General features: G+C 41.4%; 1 protein-coding gene across 1 annotated transcript; it reads left to right on the top strand.

The window, feature by feature from the left end:
* The first annotated feature begins 3496 nt into the window (after window positions 1-3496).
* LOC120685664 lies at window positions 3497-10714 on the top strand. Its single transcript, XM_039967712.1, has 6 exons — window positions 3497-3693; window positions 3814-3859; window positions 7347-7470; window positions 9224-9303; window positions 9706-9809; window positions 10457-10714. Exons 1-6 carry the CDS (start codon window positions 3529-3531, stop codon window positions 10493-10495), a joined length of 558 nt encoding a protein of 185 aa, XP_039823646.1. The 5' UTR covers window positions 3497-3528; the 3' UTR covers window positions 10496-10714.
* The last annotated feature ends 1073 nt before the right edge of the window (window positions 10715-11787 follow it).

Here is an 11787-nt window from a genome sequence, read left to right as displayed (position 1 = left end):
AGTGAACCATATTTTAACTTCAAGTCCTTCAACTTTGTCTTTTCCTTTATCACACGTTCACCGGCATCGTTGAGCATGTCAACAAGATCATCATATGAAAATTCTTCAAGTTCATCATCTTGCAATACCTGGTGTGGAGAAGAGTGATGGAGCCTCCTTGATGGCAATCTCGGCAACTCCCTTGGAAGACTTGTCATCATCATCTTCATCGGAGCTTGCATCGGAATCCCATTCAACAAAGTAGACTTCACCATTTCTCTTCTTCTTGATAAACTTCTTTTTCTTCCTCTCATCATTTTTATTGTCTTTCTTGTTCTTGTAATTCTTCTTGTTGGGCAATTTATGATGATATGGCCCAATTCACCACATTGAAAGCAAGTCTTGTCAACAAATGGATTTTTCCTTGACGATTGCCCTCTCTTGCCAAAGTTTTCCTTGCTCATCGTTCTATTGAATCTCTTGACAAAGGGAGCCATCTCTTCATCCGATTCTTCTTCTTTGCAACCACTTTCTTCTTCAATCTTGCTATCTTGAGCCTTGAAAGCCACACTCTTCTTCTTTTCATCAATTGTTCCACTATGAACTTCATCTTGTGATTTCTTGAACATGTCATGAGTAAACACTTCTCCCAGTATTTGTGTGGGAGTAGCGATCTTCACATTTGACCTCACAAGCAAGGTCATAATAGTGTCATATCTCTCCTGAAGACTTCTAAGAAACTTGTGATAGAAATCCGCATCCGGCACCTCAAAGCCAAGGCCCTTGAGCTCATTAACAATGTCATTTAGCCGGTTGAACATCTCGGCCACACTCTCATCCTTTTCATGGCAAACTCACTAAATTTGCCCTTGAGCACATACAACTTGGCTTCTTTGATACTTGATGTGCCCTCATAGATTTTCATTAGCTTCTTCCATATCTCATTGGCATTGGTGAGATTCTTGACTCTATTGAACTCACTCACATCAAGAGCTCTAAAAAGCACATTCACCGTTTGATTATTGAGTAGTTCATTTCTTCATCTAGAGCGGTCAAGTTCTTCTCATCTGAAATGACATATCCATCATTTACAATTCTCTATATTTTCTACTTATTTCCTTGAGATGAACCGACATCCTAGTCTTCCAATAATCATAATTATTTCCATCAAAGAAAGGTGGTTTTCCAACATGAATCTCATTTTCACTAGTCATTATTCTGCTCCAAGATGGTTAAATCCTTAATTAAGGAGTACTTAACTTTGATGCCACTTGTAGGATCAAGAACAACGACTAGAGGGGGGGTGAATAGGCGGTTTAAAATAAAAAACACAAACACTAGAAAAATTTAATTAGTAACACAAGAGAGCCCTATGTCATGCTACTACTATTTCTAACTTGGGTTTGCAACCTAGAATGGTAAGATACAAATCAAGATCTAGTGAAGTAAATTGCTCAAAGTAAATGCAAGAATTAAAGAGAGCAAAGAAATTAACCGAGCTTGACACAAGAAATTTTTCCCGTGGTGTCGATGACTTGCCGGTCACCCCTAATCCATGTTAAGGTGGATTCCAAGAATCAACCGCTCCTCTATCAAGAAACCTTTTGATCTTGAGCTGACTTGAATCAAAGAACCGCTCCAAACTTCGATTCCACTAGAATTGCTCTTCACCACTCCGATGAGGTGAGCACAAACCTCTCACAACCAATTTCGGGGCTCCTCAACAATCTCCTTGGAGGTGCTCCACGAAATCCACTCCTCCAAGCCGTCTAGGGAGTGGCAACTCCCAAGAGTAACAAGTTGATGACGCTTGCTTGAAGTTTCCCTAGAGCCACAAAACTCAAACTCTTGATTCAATACACTAGGATGCTCTCACACTCTCAAGGATTTAATATCTAAGCAAGGAAATGTGAGAGAGAGGAAGACTAGCTCTAATGTGTCAAGTATGCTATCCAAATGGCCAAGAGAGCCCTCACATGGCCGGCCAATGGGTATATATAGAGATCCTCTCAAAAATTAGCCGTTATATTCTTTTTTGCGTAATCGCGGACCGTCCGCGGTTCAAAAACCGGACTGTCCATCATTGTAAACCAGTGAGTCAGAGTGCAATGATTGTGTGTCACAACTAGTCGTTACAGCCCTGGTGGACCATCCGCGCCCTAGGGGCGGACCATTCACGGTTATGGGTTCCAATTCACCAGAGACAGAAAATGTCTCTGGACGTTTTCACAACTGACCGGCGGACCGTCCGCGCCCCAAAGGCGGACCGTCCGCCGTTCAACCCTGAATTCCACCAGAGACGCAAAACGTCTCTGGTCACTTTTGTCAAATGACCGGCGGAAAGTCCGCGCCCCAGGGGCGGACTGTCCGCCGTTCAAACCGTTGGCCCAACCAGAAAAACAACCTCTCTGGACAAATTTTATTTATACTGGCGGACCGTCCGCCCAACTGGGCCGGACCGTCCGCCATTCATTTCTTTTCCCACCAGAGACTACCACGTCTCTGGACGCTTTTGACAAGTGTATGGCGGACCGTCTGCCCTTCTGGGCTGGACTGTCCGCCCTTAGGCAGTCAGCTCAAGTTTTTAAAACCTTGTTTTCAAATCCTCTACCAAAATTAGCCCTCATGCATGTATGTAGATATTTTGAGCAAAATGGCACTAGAGACCCATCAAGAACGAGTGCAAAGACCCGTCTTGATAGTACGGCTATCTATCCAACAAACGGTCATATTTCATCCACTAATCACCTTATGACCGGTAAAATACAAAAAGCCCTATATAGTACGTTTCCCTTAAGCCCGAGCTTTGCACATCAACTCCAAATGTTCCATGATCATTCTTTGAACCTCACTCATCAATGGACTATCCTATGCACATGATTTCAAATGCAATTGCTAGTCCATAATCGTTGTTATTAATTATCAAAACTCGAATTAGGAGCTTAGATGTTTTCATTGGCTCTAGCGTACGTGGAGCACGATGATTTCCCATCTCGTGGGGGAATTTTCACGTCAATATAGACGTAGATACTCATGTATACGCACGCAACTCCAACCTTATAAGTATCCCCAAGAGATTGAACCAACATATTTTCAAGATTGACGAAATCATCACTGATGCTGAAAAAATAGTGCCGGTTAAATCTAGCAATAAATACAAAAAGAATATGAACATTTATGTGTTACAACTTAAATCAATTTGTACGTGTCGAGGAAAAAAAGATAAATATTATTAGTGATTAGTGAGTAAATTTAGCAAATTAACATAGTTTCCGAAATAAATTAAGAAAACTAAATGGTTATTCGGACTGACATAATCGAGTTTACAAGTGTTAGGTTTATTTGTCACGTACTAAATGGTAAAAACTAGTTTATATCGTAAAATGAAATCTAAAAATTAGGAGGGTTTCAGCGAGTTTTCACCGTGCGGGGCCCACCTGGGTCCTCCACGCTCCACGGTGGCAATGCGCAACGAGAACAGGGGGGGAAAGTGGTTTAAAACAGAAGGAAATGGGAAATTGGGAAGGAAAACACAAGACCCATCCCCCCATGGCAGCCGAAGAGGGTTCCGGCGGCGGCGGCGGCGGCTGCAGCGGCGGGGACAGGAAGAGCTCTCCGGCGCCAACGAAGCCCGGAGGGGGCGGTGCGGCGACGTTCCTCTCGGGGATGCCGTCGCGCGGCAACTTCTCGTCCGCCTCCGTTTCCTCCAGCCTGGTATGGATCCTCACACTGAAACCCCAAGATGGTTTCTTCTATTCGGGCGCTCTGAGGCGTCTGGATTGGCTCGGCTAGGGAGGGAGTTCTGAGACCCTTTTTCGGCTGTGATCTGCGCAGGGTGGGTTCAGGGTTTACGTCTGCGAGCACAGCACGGAACCCCCAGGTCATTGGAGTTTCGGCCTCTTATAAATTATCATAGAGCTACTACCTTACACTTCTCACTTCCCATGAAAGCATAATTTTGTTATGTGGTAGTTCTAGTGGCATTTCGTGTGCTGAAATTGATAAAATTGGAACATTTGTTTCTAAAAAATAAAATTGGAACATTGTGCTCTAGGGCAATGTTGCCCGTGTATTGTGTTCTCGAGAAAAAAAATGTTGTGTGAGTTGTGCTCAAAATTACTCTACTTGCATCAGTACTCTAGAAATTAATAACATTTAACAGTACGGTTTCTCATTTTTTGCTTGGTGGGTGAAAGCTGTTGTTGTTCTTTTTTTATGGAAGATGTGCTTAGGGTTTTACCATCCTAGGAGTACCTGTGTAATTGGAATGATTAACTCTTGGGTGCTACTGGATTGTTGTTTGGATTAGAAATGGTAATGTTGTGTATAATATGCTTAAGGGATTAGAAAAGGAAATGTCAAATATGCTCAAAATATACAGGGAGAGCGAGAATTCGATGGAAAGTCTGCTTGTTTTTAGTACTAATGTGCTTTAGATGTTCATTGCAAAGATGAGCTTATTGTTGCTTCTACTGATGAAGCAGTCTTAGTTGAATGCATAACAATTGTTCATTCAATTAGGTTTTTTTGCCCGCATACTGTGGTGAGAACTTCTACTGATATCTTTAAGTTTTGCAGTGAGACTGTAGTCCTTTGCATGCTATAGTGGATTTTTTATGCTAGACCTTTTGTGCTTTTGCATTTTATTTTCATTCATGTTTTCAGTTAGGGTGTGTTGTGATGGTGGCAAGATTGCTATGAGCTTTCCATTGTGCAGAAGGTTGTATTCTAGGGCCTGGTCTAAAGATTACTATCTTTATTTTAGTTTTAGAGCAAGAGATGGTTTTCATGCATTCATGTTTCTCATAATGTTCCATTTAAAAATATTGTGGTTGGAATTTTGCACTGATAAGGTTGCAGTAGATCCAATGAATTGTAGTAGAGAAATACCTTTTCGACTGTTCATTTGATATGCTCTATAAGTTAGTACTACAGTATTGTTTATGTTCTCTGCCTAATGGTCCCTGTGGTACATACTGTCAACCACTATTAGCTCTAACTGTGCTGCAATTGAAAAAAGTGGCTGTGGATTGTTCTCTAAATTTACTTTTTCATTTAGTTCAAGTTTGAGTGATGTATCTTTTTTATGGGATACTGAAACACCTTGTTACCATGCCATTGTTAAGGGTATTAGAGTCATTTCCTATAGTCTAGGGTTCCCTCATGTACTCTCTATATATGCACCCCTATGGGCCTCAATACAACTGATCCATTCTCCCTTTTCTCATTCGTAACATGGTAACAGAGCCATCGTTCTAGATCCGGTCCGCCACCCTTCATCGTCGTCGCTGCGCTGCCCCTGGGAGCTTCGTCTTGCTCCCGGGGGCGGCAAATCCAAGCCCCAAACCCATTTTCCCTTTCCCAGTTTGAGTCCCAGCAGCAGAGAAAGAGCAGTGTACCCATTTTTTTCCCCTCTGCCCCGCCGTTGTCTCCGTCTGTCGTCGATCCGGTCGTCTCCGTCCATGCGCCGCCCGTTGCGGCACCCGTCCTCGCCGGTCTTCGTCCGCGCCGCCCATCGACATCCGCCTCCAGGCGCTCCGCTGCGGGTCCGTCCGCGCCGGATCCGCCCGCCATCGCGTCCTCCCGTCGCGGATCCGTCGCCGCTCCGTCCGCCGACCGCCGTCGCGGCTGGCTTCGTCTTCCTACGATCGTTGCGGCCAGCCTCGTCCTCCTCCGCGTAGATTCGCGGCGGCCCGGTGCTGCCGCCATCAGCTCGTCCCTCCCCCGTCGCGGCGTCATCTCCGGCCGCCGTCGCGCCCCCCCCCCCCCCCCCTCCGCTGCTTCCCGTTGCTGCCGCCGTCTGCTCGTCCTCGCGGCCGCCTGTCGCCTTGTCCTCATCAACCGCCGCTCGTCATCCTCTTGGCTGCGGCCCATCACCCTCTTGGCTGCCTGTCCGTGTCATGTTGGGCCTCATTTTGGGCTGCTGGACGCCCGTTTGAGCTATTTTGCTCCATTTTGCTGCTGCTTGCTGCTGCTATCATCTATAGTCTACACCATATTTCGCTGCTGCTGCTATCACATCTAGTGTGTTGAGGTCCATTTCCTTCCCATTGCATCTGTGTCAAAGTCTAGGGTTCATCCAAGTCCAATTTCATGCTCAAAATTCATAGAAGCTGTGCCAGTCCACATAATCTTTGTCAGTCGACCAATTATCCTTCATATTATGGTTGGCTAAGTCACGTCGATTTAGCTAATCTTATCGTTCTTGATGCGACCTTGCCTCTTGGTCTCTTTCGTAGCCGTCTTGCTACATGTCATGACCAAAGGCCATATTTGTCGTCATCATGACATCGTCTCACTGCCTGCCAGCAGTGCACTGCTTGCCGTCTTGCAGCAGTGGCTTATGCATCATCCATTTGGTTCGATTTGACGCATCTCACACATTGTCAAGTTGAAAGTCTCCAAAGCAAGCTTCCCGTCGAAGAGTCGATGTACTGGTTTGTGAAGACTTGGTTGTTTCACCACTTGTGGAGGAGATCGTTCTACAAGACATGTTCAGGAGCTGCACGCTTCAACGACATCCTTGTTGTTTTAGGACTTTGGATGTATTAGTCATGTATTAGTGTTTTTTCTTATTCTCTTTCAACTCATGTACTTAGTACCACTCTTCAAATGCAACGCCATTGTATTCATGTTGCATTTGAGGGGGGGTGTTAAGGGTATTAGAGTCATTTCCTATAGTCTAGGGTTCCCTCATGTACTCTCTATATATGCACCCCTATGGGCCTCAATACAACTGATCCATTCTCCCTTTTCTCATTCGTAACAGCCATAAAGGAACCATACTTCTTAAAAACCAGCTGTTTCATATTTTCTTGTTATGGAATCATTTCAACCATGCAATATGTTTTTCTACAAGAGATGTAGGCCATGGAACTTCAAATGCTCTTGCGTTCCCAAATATTATAAATAATATCATACATCAATCGTGTGCCACATTTGTTAACAGTGATATATGACAAAGAAGTACAAAATTTGTGTGGTATCTGTTAGATACATGTCTTAGTTTGTTTAACATCTCTACATTTCCATGCTATAGAAGGGTAAAGTGTTCTCAGCATCTCTGTTTTCAAGGCGTCGCCTAGGCGTCGCCTAGGCGACAAGGCGGTGGCGGCTCGCCTTGCTTAAGGTCTCGCCTTAGCCCGCCTTAGCCCGCCTAGGCGTCGCCTAGGCGATAAGGCGGTGGTGGATCGCCTCGCCTCGCCTTACCGCTTTAAAAACATAGCTCAGCATATTACGGCACCTGTACATGCCTCTATATAGTTACCTATTGCCCTAATAATGTATCAAAAATATCTAAAATGAACATGTAATCTTTATCCAAATTAATTTTTGTTTGACTTGTAAAATTTCTTTGGTATTTTTAGAAGGACAAATCATACAGACGGATTCGACAAATATTTTAATCAGACATCTCCAATTGAACAAACAGAAGAGTGAAGCTAAAGATTCAGGTTCGAGGACTCCAGGGGAAACCACCAGAGGGAAAAGGTAAATAAAAAAATTATGAAAATATCTTGTTACAAACAGTTTGTGCTTGTGTTGTTTTAGGCCTCTAGTTTCATGTCTGTTTTGTTAGTACTTGACACATGGTGTTACATGGATACCACAATTTCCCGTCGCATATGATGTTTCTAAACACTTGTTGCATTTTCCATACTTAGTCCTAAGGATATTCTGTAGTGAATACTGGACATAGGCAAGAATATTTGTACCTCTTAAGTTGCTCAATTGGTCAATTGTGCCCATATTTAATATTGTTTAATATCCTACTTCTGCACTAGTGTATGGTCACATGTTTGCTGATCCGATTTTTATGTTTTATGTTGTGTTTATTTTTCTTTATGATTCTGTTGGAAGAAGTGATTAAATATAAGTTCATTATTCTGAATTTGTATAGCATTGGGATAATAGAAGTAAAAATATTGCTTACCTATACACTTGAGCTCTCTTTGGTGTCTAAAATGATTAACCTCTTTGATAAATGTGTGAGCTGGTCCTAGTATTTTCATCTCCTTCCCCTTTGTTGAGTTCCTTCTAGATGATTTAATATAACTATATAAGCATGAACTGTTTATTTCATATATGTGAGTAAAACATATAATTTACTATTCAGGGAAGCCAGTTGTCAAAATTGTTATACTTAAGAAAGCATTGTGGATTTTCAGTATTTATTATTTTACTTAAGCCTTTGATGAAGCATGTCGTGTGTTTTAGTCACTATCAATTTAATGGCAACAATGATTATGAAATTCTCAAAAATAGATTGCTTGAACCTGCAGTGGCACACTTCAAGTTCTTTCCATAAATGAAGAGCAGCAATTATTATCAAATGCATGGAATTGACATGGCTGGCTTGAACCAGCAGAGGCATTCCTTTTTACAGGAGCAGCAATCGCTTTCTGATGCTCAAATTGCCATGGCTAGTATGAACTTGCATAGAAATAACAATTGCCATGGGCTTATATGAGGACCTTTCTAATAGATAATGAGTTATGACCTCATAGGACAAGTACCTCGGAGCTTTACACAATTTTTACATATATCGGATAGATGACACTAACCAAATGTTATAGAGTATTCGATTATGTTCTAGATCCATTATCAGAATTCTAGGATGCTCATTTAATATATGATTGCTAACAAGTGGATTAATGTTTTGCGACTTGTGCCTTCAATCCAGTTAGGATAGGTCGAGATGAGAAGGCTGGGTCTAATAGGAAATCAAATTCATGTCAAAAGGCTCTTAGCTAAAATAACCCAACAATAAAGTTCTTTTCAGACATTTGAGGAAAACAACTGGATGTGCTTTTCATTAGACACTTGATGGGTTCTTTTTGAAATGGTGGCAATAGACAAACATGGATGGCCTGAACATTTAGTCAGAGGGGTAACCTCCTTAATATAACCCTAAGTTCATGGAAATGGCTTGCGGAAACAAGTGGATTCTTCTTGACAAATCAGTTAGTGCTATTTTTAGATTCTCATGCTACAAATGCCAATTCCGCTTCCGCAATTTATTAAATGGAACTAATCCTGAGAGGCTGATATATGCTGATGCTTATAATAGCTTGTAGTTTGATCATGTAGTCATAATATGTTAGGCTAGCTGCTTGAGGCATATGTATACCAAGTCATCGGAACGTTTATGGAGCTTCCTTCTTAATGGGTTCTTATCTGCTTATTTGTTGGATAGCGTGGCTTTGCATAAGATTAATTTTGAAGTAATCTCTTTTTGTTTCAGATCTGCTGCCAGAAGTTTGGATGTCAACAATTCAGCAAAGAGAGCTAACTTGGGTACCTCCTCTGGGTCATCAGTCTATGGTAACTTTTCTTCACCTCAACCCTAGTTGTATCATCAGGTGTGAAATCCAGAGAGTGTTTCTCTTTTTCTTTAGCATCATAGAATGTAGAGAGCCAAAACAAAAGAAATTGCACCTCCCCGTTTTCAATGGAAGCTATTTTTTGACAGTTTCCAACCAACTTCTTCTGAAATTTTCCACTTCAAGTCATAATAAAATCAGCACATAACACAGTGATTGCAAATTGAACTTTTAACCATCTTTCCTTTTTATTATTGTGTTTGATTATTTATGTGTATGGAATCTAGAATCTACTTATGCATTAATAGAATTTCAAGAAAATGAAATGATGCACTCTTGCTTTTTCTCCAAACCCAGCATTTAGTTATTTCTCTTGAATCTTATGGATACTTTAATCTTGCAGAAGAAACAATCTCTGGATTTTCACAGCACACACTACAATCATTTACAGTTGAGAGGTTACGTGCACTTCTACGACAAAGTGGTCTCTCTACCAAAGGGAAAAAGGTAAGAGAAACCATGTTGAATCTTCTTATTCTGAACGAGTTGGCAGAGTTTTTATTTGAAATCAGAATGGCTAGTGCCTAGTGCATCTTTTGATTTTCTGCTCCATCTGTAGACTGAATTCAGAAGAATTTCATTGCATATCACAAAATACTCCAAATATGTTTCATGAACTTGATATTTTCGCAAATGCTTAGTTCTGCTTTCTTGAACTTACAAAGTGGTATCTCAAATGTTTCCACAGAACGCACATATTGCATGGTGTCCTGGGAAATTATTTTTTGCAGAGTTTACGCACCTTTTTTTTGGGCTAAAGCTGGCTTTCTAAGATTCAGTGGATAGGGATAGTAAGCCTTTCTCTGTTATACTTAATACTTCTATCCTTCAGATATTTGTGAACAAAATACAGAGTTGTTTTTACATTTTTGTTTTTATAATTAGTTTGAGCAGTTTACGCTGTGTTTTACTCTTCGACACTGCCAAATTTGGCATCAGGAAAGGAGATATTTTATAACAAACATATTTGGTTCAGTGTTCTTTTGTATTATTTTATGGAAACTTGGGGCATCAATAGAAAAGTTCATTTCAGGCCCAATTATATTGCCTCAGGACCAATTCAAAATTGTGATCACATCCTTTGCTTTTTGCAGGATGAATTGATCGCACGTTTACGAGAATCACAGGGTTGACGTGAAGCTCATATGTAATCTTGTCTTGTCGGTCGAAGCCCTTTTGGCAGGGTTTACACGTAGAATGAGTATCATGTTGTAATTGTTAGTGGTGATTTTGTTTAGACTCAAATTCAGTGTAGTGGCATACTTCGGCCAACACTATTCCGAGATTATTTATAGTCAGAATCCGCTAAGTAGTTGTTATCTTTCAACCATCATGAATTCCCTGTTTTCTCATGCCATAGATTTAGAAATGCAGGTCTGTGGATTTAATGCCAAGTCTCATATGCGTCTGCTGAGAACGTGCGTTACGTGGTAGTGCTACAGTTGTGCACCCTGTAGGACTGGAGTTCGACTCCCCGTTCTCAAGGAGAAAAAAAAAGTCATCTGCTCTGCTATTTAACAGGAAATGCTAGGCCCATTGATGGTTGCAGCGTGATTCGCGTTTGTAGATGTGCCCTTGGTGGTAAGTCCTAGATAGTCGGGTTTGTGGTCTTTGTTTGCGGTCTTTTTTCGACCTTACGGAAGAGAGTTTCAACCAAGGGGTCGAGTTTTTTTTTTTATATGCCTCTGCTCATTTTCTACCTAGGGGTCGAGTTTTTTTATATGCCTCTGCTCATTTTTTTTAGTTGTTCGCTTGCTGCTTTGTCTTGTTATCTGTTTTCTTTTGCTTCGATGTTATGGTGCTAATTGAAGATAGCAGCCGGCCCGTCGGCAGTGTTACATTCAAATATCTGCTTGGAACAGTTATGGTTGTTATTGTCCAACGTTAAGGTTAGCTGTCATCCTCCAATCTCTGGCTTATCTTTTCTGCCAGTTTACCAGATGTGATGGAACAATCTGACCAGAAAAGTAAGACTGATTATCAAAATGAGAACACCTATCGACTGGAACTGCTGGACGCTTTTATAGAAGAAACGCCACCTGCCCCACGCCCAGTATAGGAGAAACTGCAATTGGTATAAGAAGATATATTTCTTTTGTGCTATACATCGTGATACTTGTTATGTATCAATCTGTATATAGCTGTTGCATTTGTCATTTTCGGAATCCTGCATCTATTCAAATGTCGGCAAGAAATCTTCAAGCAATTGGCATCTCAGATAGCTTTACTCCAGCTAGGCACCTAAAAACAAACACGAAAAAGTGCTAGTTGCACAGCTATATTAATTCTCCGAAGTATAAAATCTGACGAATCAAGGAAATGACTTGAAATATATAGCTTGGGATGTTGTTCTGGGTCTCAACGAATATTACGACTTTAAGAGTTAGATTAGATATGTCCTAGAGAATTTTACAGAATCTTTTGC

The sequence above is a fragment of the Panicum virgatum genome, chromosome 8N (genome assembly GCF_016808335.1).
Source record: "Panicum virgatum strain AP13 chromosome 8N, P.virgatum_v5, whole genome shotgun sequence".
In the NCBI taxonomy this organism is placed as follows: Eukaryota; Viridiplantae; Streptophyta; class Magnoliopsida; order Poales; family Poaceae; genus Panicum; species Panicum virgatum.
Note: the sequence above shows the minus strand (reverse complement) of the source record. Positions and strands in the feature narration are given on the sequence as shown.